General features: G+C 36.7%; 1 protein-coding gene across 2 annotated transcripts in view; it reads right to left on the minus strand.

Moving 5' to 3' along the window:
- The window catches only part of LOC131068046 (uncharacterized), a 91,757-nt gene that overhangs the window by 22,544 nt on the left and 56,544 nt on the right, over positions 1 to 12,669 (minus strand). For both annotated transcript variants that reach the window (XM_058003252.2, XM_058003253.2), the window contains 9 exons: positions 7,796 to 7,862; positions 7,627 to 7,689; positions 7,281 to 7,442; positions 7,033 to 7,126; positions 6,565 to 6,644; positions 6,239 to 6,314; positions 6,017 to 6,060; positions 5,851 to 5,918; positions 5,520 to 5,605 (listed from right to left, as the gene is read on the minus strand). In XM_058003252.2, coding sequence (XP_057859235.2) covers positions 5,520 to 5,605; positions 5,851 to 5,918; positions 6,017 to 6,060; positions 6,239 to 6,314; positions 6,565 to 6,644; positions 7,033 to 7,126; positions 7,281 to 7,442; positions 7,627 to 7,689; positions 7,796 to 7,862 — 740 coding nt within the window. The remainder of the gene's footprint in view (positions 1 to 5,519; positions 5,606 to 5,850; positions 5,919 to 6,016; positions 6,061 to 6,238; positions 6,315 to 6,564; positions 6,645 to 7,032; positions 7,127 to 7,280; positions 7,443 to 7,626; positions 7,690 to 7,795; positions 7,863 to 12,669) is intronic.

Raw genomic sequence — 12,669 nt, forward strand, 5'->3', positions numbered from 1 at the left:
GTGATAAGAAGGACACCGAGACAGATTCTAGCACAAGAGAAGATAATGGATGGAGAAGCCCATAGCCTTCTGCAGTGGTCAACTTTGCTCCAGATGAAGGAAGTTCTTTTCAAAGATATCAATACCAGATGCAGTTGAGTCGAAGACACCATCCACCCTATTCAAGACAAGGTGTTTGATGTATTGTGTACCATCCTTGACAGAAGGATAGAGATCAAGACAAATGTGGATGTCCAAGAGTTGGAAGGCAAGATCAAGAGCATTTTCTACAAGGAAGAGAACATTATCACAGAAAGGCAGCAAGATCAGATGAATGCTACTATTTTCTTGATTGAGAAGACAAAAGAACTTGAGCCTGGATGGGAGACGACTCTTCTCACTGCCTTTGATCAAGTCCTTCACTTGGAAGAATGGATGAAGAATCTTCCTGAGATTCCCATTGCTGAGATTGAGAAGATTACGTCCAGATTCATTGAATATGCTAGAAGAGAGCATAGAAAGGGGAACAAACTCCTAGATGAAAAGTTGTTATAAAATGATGTGGCAACTTATTTCCTATTGGTCTATGTCTCCTCGTTATTTGTGCCAATTCCTATTGGCTATGGATTGATAATGTTTATCTAAATGGGGGACTTTTTTGTAACAAACCCTAATTAGGGTTTAGGTGTCAAAATCTCAGCCATCGATCTTCTTTTGATCCATGTCGTTCATTGTTTTTGAGAGTGCTATATAAGCCCTCACTCATTTCATTTCAGAGTTAGAAAGTAAGAGAGAGAGAGAGTTAGAATTTAAGAGTTTAATATTGTCAACAACAGAGAAATAAGTAGTGAAGAGAGAAAGTTGAACAATTGTTGTTTCATTTGGCTATGAGATCAATGAAATATTGAAGTTATGGTGTTTTATTGCAATCCTTGTGGCTATTTTCATGGTTGTTTATTTTCTTGAATCACTCTTAGTAGAGGTAGCATTTAAGTTTTAAGCTTGAAGGACGAATGTTGTGCTTGATCTTTGATAAGACTCATATTCCAAACCACTAGCTCCTTACTGATTGTAAGAACGCCCTGTGTGGTCAACTGGAAACATTGAGATTGTTTAAGAGTTCAATCATTGTTGGAGGCATTGATATGTATCTTACTAATAATATCTATCTCCTTAGTGATTTGAAAATCATTGAATCCCCTTAGAAGATCGCACCAATTCCACTGGAGTTGTAACCTCTTGGCAATACTGAAATTGGTAGAGTTCTATCAAGACCAATCATAACTAAGTCATTCTTAGGGTTAATTTAGTCTCACCCCCTTAAAACCTTTATCTTTTGATCTTTTTTGAAACATCAGTTAGCATAAGGAGAATCCCGTTTCCTCATTTGAAAAGTAGTCGCACGAACAAGCTTTCCTGAAAGTATTAAGGCCCCTTGAAAAACAGTAAACACAACGACCACTGGTGCTTATCCACGAGTAGAGAACCTAAATAACATAACCTTGAAGTTTCTTCGATTGATCCTTTTTGCGATATCTTCAGCATTCGGAAACTTTACTCAAGAGAGGATAAGATACCTTTGGGTATTTTATTCTATGTTTGGTCGTGTACAAAATACACATCAACAGAGCTACAACCCCTGCACCGAGCTACAACTCAGTGAATACAAAACATAATCATTTACAAATTAATAACCTTGTTACAAATGGATTTTGTAACACTTCTACAAATCTTACTACTGGATCTCTTGTCCAGTTCATTGTCGGTTCTCTTCCTCACCCTCTCACTGTTGCAACCTTATCTCCTGTTGCAACCTTATCGGTTCAGCCTCTTCTCCTTCTCTTTCGATTCTCTTTCTATCGGTTCTCTCTATTGGTTCTCTCTGTTGGTTGCCTCTTCTCTTAACTGCTCTACTAGATCTCCACCGGTACCATCTTCTGCCGGTTCTTTGCTTGTCTACTCTACACTCTTCTGCCACTCTTCACTGTCGGTTTTGTCACCACCGATTACCTCACTGTTGCTAGTTGAAATTCTTCAACCCTAGACTCTTCTCACACTCAATCTCTCTACTGGTACTCGTGGAGTACTTGACAGATCTTCTCTCAAATGCAACAACCCTCTCCCATTCAGCAGCCTATCGGTTGCTTTAACCTCACCGGTCAAACCTTCACCAAAACCTATTACCAATTGTCTCTCGGCTGCTCAATCTCTATGATCCTCTGTAGATATCACACTTCATCTACTTCTCTATTCGGCCTTGTGCATCACTTGGCAGCATCTCTCTCTGAGACATTCCCACCAAAAGCAACATTCAAACTTGGCGCCTTAGGGTTTCTTCCACTGATCACGAGGCACATCGAATCCAATCAGATCTCATCCAATCTGAGCTCCAAGATAGCTATCTGCACATCACCGCCATTAATGTGCCTTCCAATACACGTTTGCTATGTTTAGCAACCACGGACAATCAATCGGTGAGACACAAGATCAATCACCATAAATGGTTCTGCAGGTAGCATCACCAACCTCAATCTACACCTGGACGTTCTACATCAATCGATGCATCCCATCGATCACTTTTGTTCGACCTTCCTCGAGCTGCACACCTCTGCCACAATTCTGCAACACCTCCCATGATTTACGCGATCTACAATTAATGTCAGCCAACTCTGTAACAACTTCGTCGGTGTACACTCCATCTACCGCTGCATGCATGTCCGCCACCTTGACTCCACGTGGCACCTTTGTCGACATCCACCTTAGCTTGGACCTCTATGTCCGTTCAGACAGGATCATCGACCAAACACTCAATCGGTCCTTCTTTTCTACCGGTTCACTAACCCTGTCGGTATCTCACACTTTACTGGTTAACCATCATGTCTACACTTTGTTGATCTGTCGATGGAACACCTTAACCGGTCGCCAAACATGCCTATCCATAGCATGCACATTCTCATCAGGTAGGAGCACATCACTTAGCCTCTTTGCTCCCTTACCGGTTCTTATGCTCACCGGTAGCCATCCTAATGACACCATGTCATCAACCTTCGACTAAAACCAACTCTGGCATCTGCATACCGGTTGCACTTCTCTATCTGCAGCTGCTCCACTTTGCCTTCTTCATCATCAAACCAGACACTATCTCAGCCAGTTTGTCAAGTTGACACACTCATCAATTCTTCACTCTTCCTTTTCTGTCCCGGTGGCATAACATGCCTTCTATGTCGGTCCAGTGCATATCCCTGATTTCATGCACTTGAGGCATCCCTTTGATTCACCGATAGATTCGGTGTCAACCTTCAAACATCTACCTTTACCTCTTCTTCCTTATCTCACAGAACTATGATGCACACTTATGCATAATAGGAGATAAGCTCCACTTACCGGTGGTATCGGATCCTTGTCATCTGCATCCTGCAATGTACTCATTTGGCTTCCCTGCTTGTGCAGCATACCTTCAAACAGGCACATGTGATCCAATTTGTGGCACGCTGATTGTCAGTCATCTCTTCACATGGTGACTGAATCTTCATCCGGTGGGAGTCCTGGTGTTCTGCATCCACATAGCATATCGGTGACCTGTACATACTTCTCGTCCTATGTTGATGTGATTTAGGTAGTATTCTGCCTCTTCATCACAAACAACAGCTCAATATCTTGCCCACTCACAAATGTCATCATGTACCGGTTGTTATATCATATCGGTCTCTTGACCATATCTTCCACACACATCAGACACTAACTTGTGTACCGGTGACTCAACTGTGACTCCAATGGTCATTGTACTGAATGACATTCTCTTCCTTACCAGTGACCTGCAAGACTGGTCGACATCAATAACTGCATGTCAACAATACTCCCATACCAGTTGTCCTTCTATACCGGTTGACATCAATGACAATACAATGCCAACACCTTATGTACGAGAGAAGCTCAAGGAACTTTTATGTAAATAAATTATGCTACATAGATAAACAATCAGTGCATACACCCCATTGGAGATATTCTCCAGCAAACAAATCTCCAACTCAGGTAACTAATGACCATGTGGCATGAATTTGGACCCTAAGCCTTACTATCTCAAAATAAGTTTGAAAACATATATTTGTGCATGTGTGTAAGTCCTGTTGTCAAAATCAGAAATGTTTCATATTTATGCAGGCTCCTGTCCAAAAAATATAAAGCAAATGTATAGACCATCGCGTTATCATTTCAGCTTGAGTATCCTGAATAGAGCAATACTTAATTAGAAACCTCTCTATCTCAAAAATAGATATACAAAAGGAATAGAATTCCAATGAAATCCCTAAGCAACAGACCCACTGTAACATTTTATATTCAAATCTTGTAGTTTCTATATACATAATAATATATATTATATCCATTGCAAATCAGTCTTTTGTAGTTGCTTTGGATAGATTTGGGCCCTCATACGTCTTTATTCTACCAGGTCAATACTCCCTGTGGCATATGCAGTATTTCTCACTTTTTAATTTTCCTCTTCTTTCATTAGAGGAGTTGCACTTGTTTGTACTGCATGTTGCCCATCATTAATAATCATGAACTTCAATCACACTTATCTACTATGCTCACTTTTCAAGGCAAGCCAAGCCAAATTGCTAAAAATATTTGAATTTTCAATAAACCCGTCCAATAATAAGATGGACAAGATTTCCCATTCCTATTCTTTTGAAATTCCTTCGAATGTTGTGTTATAATTCATAGTATGATATTTTAATTACAAAAATGGACACTGGAATAGATCCTTCTTTCTTAAGAAACTTGCAAGATAAAACCAGGGACAAAAATCAAGACGACACTCACTCGGCATATACCACAAATTGTCAACTCATTGCAAACAACTCACTGTTACAGTTAATTTGAATATCTTCCAGCTAATAAATAGTAACAAGAAGACCAGAGAAAAGTATAAATCCATAACTGAAATATACTCAAATAACATAGTTTTATTGAAAAAAATTAAGTTTGTTCTCCGCACCAAATGCTTGTCTTACATCTTGTTAAATTGCAAGATAGCAATGAATTGCACATCAGTGAAACAAAATAAGGAGAAGATCTAGGTGTATTTTTTCTGCATTGATGAAACAGTAACTTAAAGGGACACTAGTGACCAAACAAATTCAATGGGACTTGACAGTAAAATCAGTTACAATAGAGAAGAAATAGGGGAAGAGGTCCCTAGGCTATTAAAGTAGCCAAACACAAAAACATAAATGTAAAAGAAAACATATAGAAAGATGGGGTAATCCAAAAATAGCTAATATCCCCAAAGAGAGGGTTTGCCATGAACTGCAAAGAAAAATAGCATATGGAAAAATCAAGATTGTAAACATAGCATGAGAGCCCATGTATTATCAGATGCAAAGAATGATGGTTGTGGCTTCACTGGCTATATGCCGTGCAGAACTGCAGGCAGAATTAAACACAAAAACCTTAAATTCTCAATCCAAATTCATGTCCACAAATCTTGATTTCCTACTGAGATTCCATTGGAAGGGAATACCGTATCAGTAACTTACCGAAAATGGGAACAGGAAGTGATTCAGTTGAGGCATGCTCCATAGATGGTTGAACCAAAGTGCATGGAGGACGCAAAAAAGCATCCCTACATTCAAAGAACAAAAATATCAGCACCTTTTGTACAATAACCAACAACTTAATTAATAGATTAGTTATCAATACATATTATCTTATTAATAATCAGAAATATAAATTAATACAAATATATAACATGTGATTATTTATAATTTTATTGTATACAAGTATTATATTACAGTAAACACTATACTTACTTTAGCAGATTTATTCAAATTAATCCCTCAAAAGGCTGCACAGTTAATTCCAACTCACCTAAGAAAGAATCCACCAACCATAACATGACTCATTGTCTTTGTCAGCTCTCCCTCTGAAACACTGGCCTGTTCAAAGTACAAAATGTTTTAAATATGACTCATACTACAGAAAATGTAAGTACCAAAAACTGTGGCAATGTATGCATAACATAAAAAGCTTTTACCCGAGAAAAATGCAGGGATTGCATCAAAACCTCAAGCTGAAATTCTGATCAAGAAAGAGAACTCATCACAACTTTATATCAGGTATCAAGATGGGTGGTTATCATTTTGAGCAGAATATTGATACTTGTTTTAATTTCAAAGGAGCAATCAAAGTGCACCATACATAGAATATGAACATGAATCTAATCAATTCATAACGCATAAGTAAAAAGATAACAAACCAGCATCTTTAATGCAAAGGAATATGTTGTCGACTATAATAGTCACCAAGGAATGACTCGCTGTTTCACTAGATTGCTGCCACAACAAAAGCCCACAAATCTGAAATCAGGGATCATGAAGAATAAATAAATAAACTCAAAGCAGTCTTGAAAACTGCTAAATAAGACTAACATTACACATTTCCATAAAAATGAATGATCAGGATTCTGTCATTTCAAAACTGCTGAGAGTGGATGGTAAGTAAATAAAATTCTTATCAAGGAAAAAGTATATGCATTGTCAGGAAAAACCAGTTCGTATTTCATTGTGACTTCACAAATCACACCTGTATAGTTATAGGGTCCACATCACCCCTATTCATGCAAACATACAGTCCTGTCATGAAGCGAAGAAGAGCACGAAGGCCTGTATAAAGAAACCAATATCCATATCATGATTCAATGACAAATTCCAAAAGGAGTGTTTCATGTGTACAACAGATAACAGTTGTAAAAATATAAGCATATCATCAAGCGTTCAGACATTGGTTATTAGTTTATAAGAATACTGTCAATTCAAAGATCAATGCAAAGCCATAGGCTTTTGTGTTTATTGAGTTGCCAAACATTTTAGGGTCATCAATGATCTCAGTGGAAACTTAAACTCCAAATTGAAAGTTCAAATTTTGTCAAATAGGTCCACAAAGGAACATACTCTTAAATTTTCCTGAATCAACCAATTTACTGGACTATATTATACTGTTTCTATGTCAGTTCAAAATGCAATCTTCCATAATACCATGCCTGTCACAAACCTGGCTCACTTAATGCTGGGCACAGTGCTTCTGGAACATGCAATTGAACCTCAAGACCAAGTGGATTGTTGTGGTCAGTCCTCTTTATAGTAATCTGATAGCACAAACAAGCAAAATAAATCAGAAGAGATTAAGTGTGATTAACAAAATAAAATTTCAATGTTAGCTCCTACACTAATGCTTTCACTTTTCAGACAAAACCAACCAGTTGAAAAATCCTATTTAAAAATAAGACAAAACATATATACATAGGCTTGCCCTGATATGTTGTCAAGAAACCGTTCACCACCAAAGAACATCCTCTTAGCACCATCATCATCACGTCTGTTCTCACCAAGTGTCAAGCGTTCATCACTGAACATATCAGGATGAGGAAGAAGATCAACAGATAATGAATCCCATTCCAATTTCTGCAGAATTGACAGGAAAAACATTTTTTCATCCAAACAACCAACGACACACAAGATCAAAGTTGTAGTGGATATAGGAACAAGTAATCATACCCACAAGCTAGCATATTAACTTTAGCACATAAAGTATTGCATAATCTGTCATATAACTTCACAGATATGTTTAACAGAAGCAATATCATACCTTGAAAACATATATGTTTTTTTTATTACTGGAGAAATCTCTTGCCTCTTTGAGGTTCACAGCCTGCAAAAGTCAATATGCAGATTGATCACAATTTTTATTATTTAAAGAACGAATAATAAATAATTTCATAAAAGGACATAACTAAGAAATGCCATATTCAACACACCTGCCAGTTTTCATTTGTTGTATACAGTAAAAGATTGCGAATTGTAATTGAAGCCAATGGAGGGGTCCTGTTCAATAAATATAAACATTTAATAATGCTTAGAAGAAAACTGATGAACTCTACTCTTAAAGTTAAAATAGCTAATCCCCATATAAACATACTTAAAATCAAATAAAGCAGCTCTAAATTAATAAACGTCAACTGAGACAACCTACATTACTGAGAACACAGAACACAGCCCCTGTACCTGTCCCAAAAAGGTCCGGTTAAAGAGCACTCAATTATACTGAGAGGTGGGTGGGGGGCTGGTTTGAATCAGTAAAATGAATCACAATTTCAATGCTTCAAACTTAATCATCCACACCAGTAACATAGATGCAAAAGCAATTAAAAACACAAGAAGAACGCAAACATAATATTGCTTTTGTATTAGAAACTCCTTACAATCTTCATAGGCACCAACCCACAAGAGACACCAATCCCCTTTAGATGATTCATAGGCACCAACCCACTGGAGACACCAATCCCCACAACTGAACACCAACCCAGCAAGAGACACAAATCTCTTTTAATGAGAGGCACCAACCTCCAATAGCAAAAATTAGGTCTTCTTGAAAATAAAGCTCCTTCAAAAACTGTCTTAAATCTGCTACAAATCTGCCTTAAATGGCTGCTGCAAATATCTTCAAGATCTGCTTTACCACTCTCAAAAGTCTACTCAAAATATATCAAAAAATCTGTGGTATTTTTGCTCAAGATCTTGCAATAATTCTACTTAACGTCAGCTAACAAATATGGATTAAATATGCTCCAAAATCTGTACTTTTCTTCTTTAGATCTGCTCTAAAATAAGAATGATCTTTAATGAATTGCTTGATCGAAAGAACCCCAAATGACCTTCCTTTTATACATGCAAATTGCACCCCTTCACCAACAGTTACCTCTCTTCAATCTGGTCGGCCAAGAACAGATTTAACTATTTTATTTAATTTTTATTTGCTTGCCCAAGTGGGCGCCCAAATCAAGGGGGTCGGCCATAAATAAAAGAGTTTTATTTAATTTATTTGCAGCCCTCAAATTAGGGTGCACCTCCTAAGTGGCATGTCCCTCTTGAAATAATATTTAAATGCATTTTTACTTCCCATAATTGGATCGGCTCCAAGTGGTCAGCCACACAAATTTTTTTAAAAAAATTTGCAATTTTGAATCCAACATTAAATATGCAATATATCTCCTCCTTGCTCAATGACATCTCAATCATAGTGCCATAAATTTGGCACAAACTAATCTCCATCAAATATGCCACAAAATGTACTTTAACAACAATCCAACACGGGTCTGTGTCCAAGCCCTGATAACCCTTTTGGTATGCCCATGGGATACTTGGGTACAAACTGGATATATCTAAGAGGTGCCTAGGGTGCACCCTGGTCACATCCACAGGAACACATTCACACAACAACAAAAAAAGTATTTAGATTAAAAAAACATGCTTTCAATATTTCCAGCCTTCTGCCCGCAGCCTGCCATAGAAACCTTCCCTGACACACCAGTAAATTCTCTTTTCATAAATGTTTGTCAGTCTCTGCTGAGATTTCTAACATCATGGTGCCCTCAATCGTATATACAGCTACTCTTGCAGAAAGATGAGTCGGATGAAAATAATATTTGGCTTGATTTAAATGCAATAAATAATCAACTACCAAGACTCACATTTAGCAAGATGATGCCCCAGATGAAAAATCTTTTGATTTTCCCTAAATTTTGTATATGGTGTTCTGCTTTTTTGGCTTAAAGTGTTTTTCTTTTTTTTTAATGTTTCCATACATTTGGTATTTTGTTTTATTTCACAAGCAGGAGGTGTTTTTTGTAGAGCATCAAATTACAATGCTTTATCAAGAATCAACTATGTAGTTTTTTAATCAAACTCAATGCCCCATATGTCATGAGTAGGGATAGGGGTTCAATGAACCCATCTCCCATGAGCATGAAAAATCTACTTAGCACTCATCACATCTAAGTGATGCTCACAGAGGTGAAGAGGCCACCTACCCCAATGCTACTCTAACTCAAATGTGCTTAGCCATGGGGTCCTATAGGATCAAGACCACTCAGATTGCTACCCCATTTGTAAGACATTTAGCAAGTGTAGTGCCTTATGAACCTGTCAACCCCAAAGTCACCCAATTTAGCAATGTGATGATGTGATTTTGTTATGATGCTATTTAATGTTTATGCAGATTATCCAACTCTATCAACAAGGAAGAGTCATAATGCCAAAGCCATTTCAAAATTGATCATGCGTGTCTTGCCCGAACTATAGGTTCATCCAAAATGTAAGTACCACGTGTACCAAGGAAGCAATAATCGTTTGGGGAATTAATTGGCAAAACAAAAGTATAACATTTTTTCAAAAAATCGAGAAAAAATCAGATTTACAAAAAAACGTAAAAAATTGCAGAAAAACAATCGAAAACTACTTTTTTATATATTTTAGGGCATTTCCATAACATAGAGATATTTTAGGCAAATAAAATAGACACTTGAACACATGAATTGCAGGAAATTATGTTCTAATTGAGATTAAGTTTTTTTCACATGTTGGGTTCTCTAAATCAGAAACTATGTTCTAATCAGCATTATGTCAGATGTGAGATGTTTTAATCAGAAATTATGTTTAATCAGAAATCTGTGTCGGGTGATAGATTACCTACATTACCTGTTATTGTATTGTTTTTTTAAATCTGAAAATTACTGCACAAGAGAGGTTTTATATTCACTATGACTGCACAAGAAAGGTTTTATGTGAGGCCATTGAAGGAGGAAGGGATTGTTGAAACTCCAAGTTATTGTCAAAATCCCGAACAAACTGGCAATTTTTCTCAAATTATGCTTCATAGGCATTTTGTCAAACAGTTTGTATGCAACCTCTTCTGTTGAATTTTCTAACCATAATTGTTATTCAAATATTCTTAATGGTTTGGGAATGTACTTGCATTACAAAGTCATCTTAATCATTCGTAACATTTAATTCATAATCCCAAACAATGACCATTCAACATATACATACATAACAATATTAGTTTCATACATACATAATACATACATAACAAACATACAGAAAATAAAACATACATGTGCAATAATGGCAAACTTCTTAAAACATATACATACATAAAAATGGCAAGATCATATTAGTTTCTTAATTTATACATAAAGAGGTTTAATATTAAAACTAAAACATATATTAAAACATATATCAAAACACATATCAATTTTAATCTTAATTTATACCCAATCTTAAATCATTTACCATATATTAAGATAGCATTTACCATAGCAATCAAACTGAAACATATATTAACAATCTATGCTTTAACATATATTAATTTATACCTAATCTTAAAACATATATGTTTTAATCATAATTTATACTTAATCTTAAAACATACATTAACAATGGCAAACATATTAGAGAGGTTTTAATATTAGGTTTCCCGCAAGTCTCCATTCTTAAAAAACCTCTCTTGTGTAGTCTCATATTAGTCTTAATATGAGTTTCCCACAAACATATACATACATAACAATGGCAAACATACAAAAAATTCATACATGTAGCAATTGTTTCCCGCAAGTCTCCATGGTCAAGGAATTTACAGTTTAGAATCTTTGGAACTAGTATAGGAAGAATCGTAAATACTAAATAGAAATACCTCAAAAATTGAAGTCGCCGGAAATGCCCTGTCGTGCGACCAAAAACAACCTTCTAATTGCTTCCTTTCGGCTTCAACTTCGTCTATTTATCGATTTTTGCGGACATTCTGGGGTTTTTGCGGCGGAATTTTGCACAGCAATTAATCGCGATTTTTGGCGATTTAAAATGGAAAAAATCATTGAAAATTGGAAAAAAAACGGTCAACGATTTTTTCCGATTTTTGGGGGGAATTGATCAGGAACAGACCCAATTGTCAATTAATCGGGAGTAATCAGGTTTTTTTCCCAACTATTGCTTCTATGATGTGTACCATTGCAACAATTAGTAATCCTTCAATTTGTTTAAATAGTTCAAGTCCAAAATATATCTATCTATCAATATATATATATCCCAAAGGTCCTCTTAAATATATTCCTTAATAAACATTCATCAATGATTATTATATAGCTTATTTTAATAATCTAAATTTTAATAACACTTCTTAATGAACATGTTGTTTTGTCCCATAGGGTACGTTTCAAAACATAATAGAATGCGAGCAAAACATAATAGTACACATGTGCACAAAATGTAGAGAACTCAAGGATGTATATTCATTGATGCCAACATTACAATGTATCTTCAGAGTAGCATCAGAGTCACATAACATAGCATAATCATATCCCCAGGTTGGGGGTACACAGACATATATACACGGGTATTGATCAGGTGTCAGTGCCAACCGTCGACCAACCGCCGACCCCTAAACACTTACTAACAAATACTAATTTTCCCAACAACATCATCCCCCCCAAAACAGAGAATCATCTCCGTACGACACAAAAAAAATGGGGAAACTATACAAAAGAAATCAAGGGGTTGGGGACCAAGAGAGCATCCCTGATGAAGAAGGTGTAGGTGGGGTCAATGCAACCAGCTGCTCCCTCAACTGGTGGGACCTATTGAGTCCGTCGTTGGAGGTCCCTCTCGACTAACAGTTGTTGTTCCCGCGCGTCTTGACCATGAATACCGCCTCATCACCTCCTTATTCTTCTTGTCCATGTCCTCCAAAACTGAAACAAGGCAAGTCTCCACTACTGCTCGCTCAGCCTTCTCCTGGGCTAATTGCTCCTCTACTGCGATCATCCGAGTCCTCTCTTGGACTAGCTCCTCCTCTACT

Source organism: Cryptomeria japonica, chromosome 6 (genome assembly GCF_030272615.1).
Source record: "Cryptomeria japonica chromosome 6, Sugi_1.0, whole genome shotgun sequence".
In the NCBI taxonomy this organism is placed as follows: domain Eukaryota; kingdom Viridiplantae; phylum Streptophyta; class Pinopsida; order Cupressales; family Cupressaceae; genus Cryptomeria; species Cryptomeria japonica.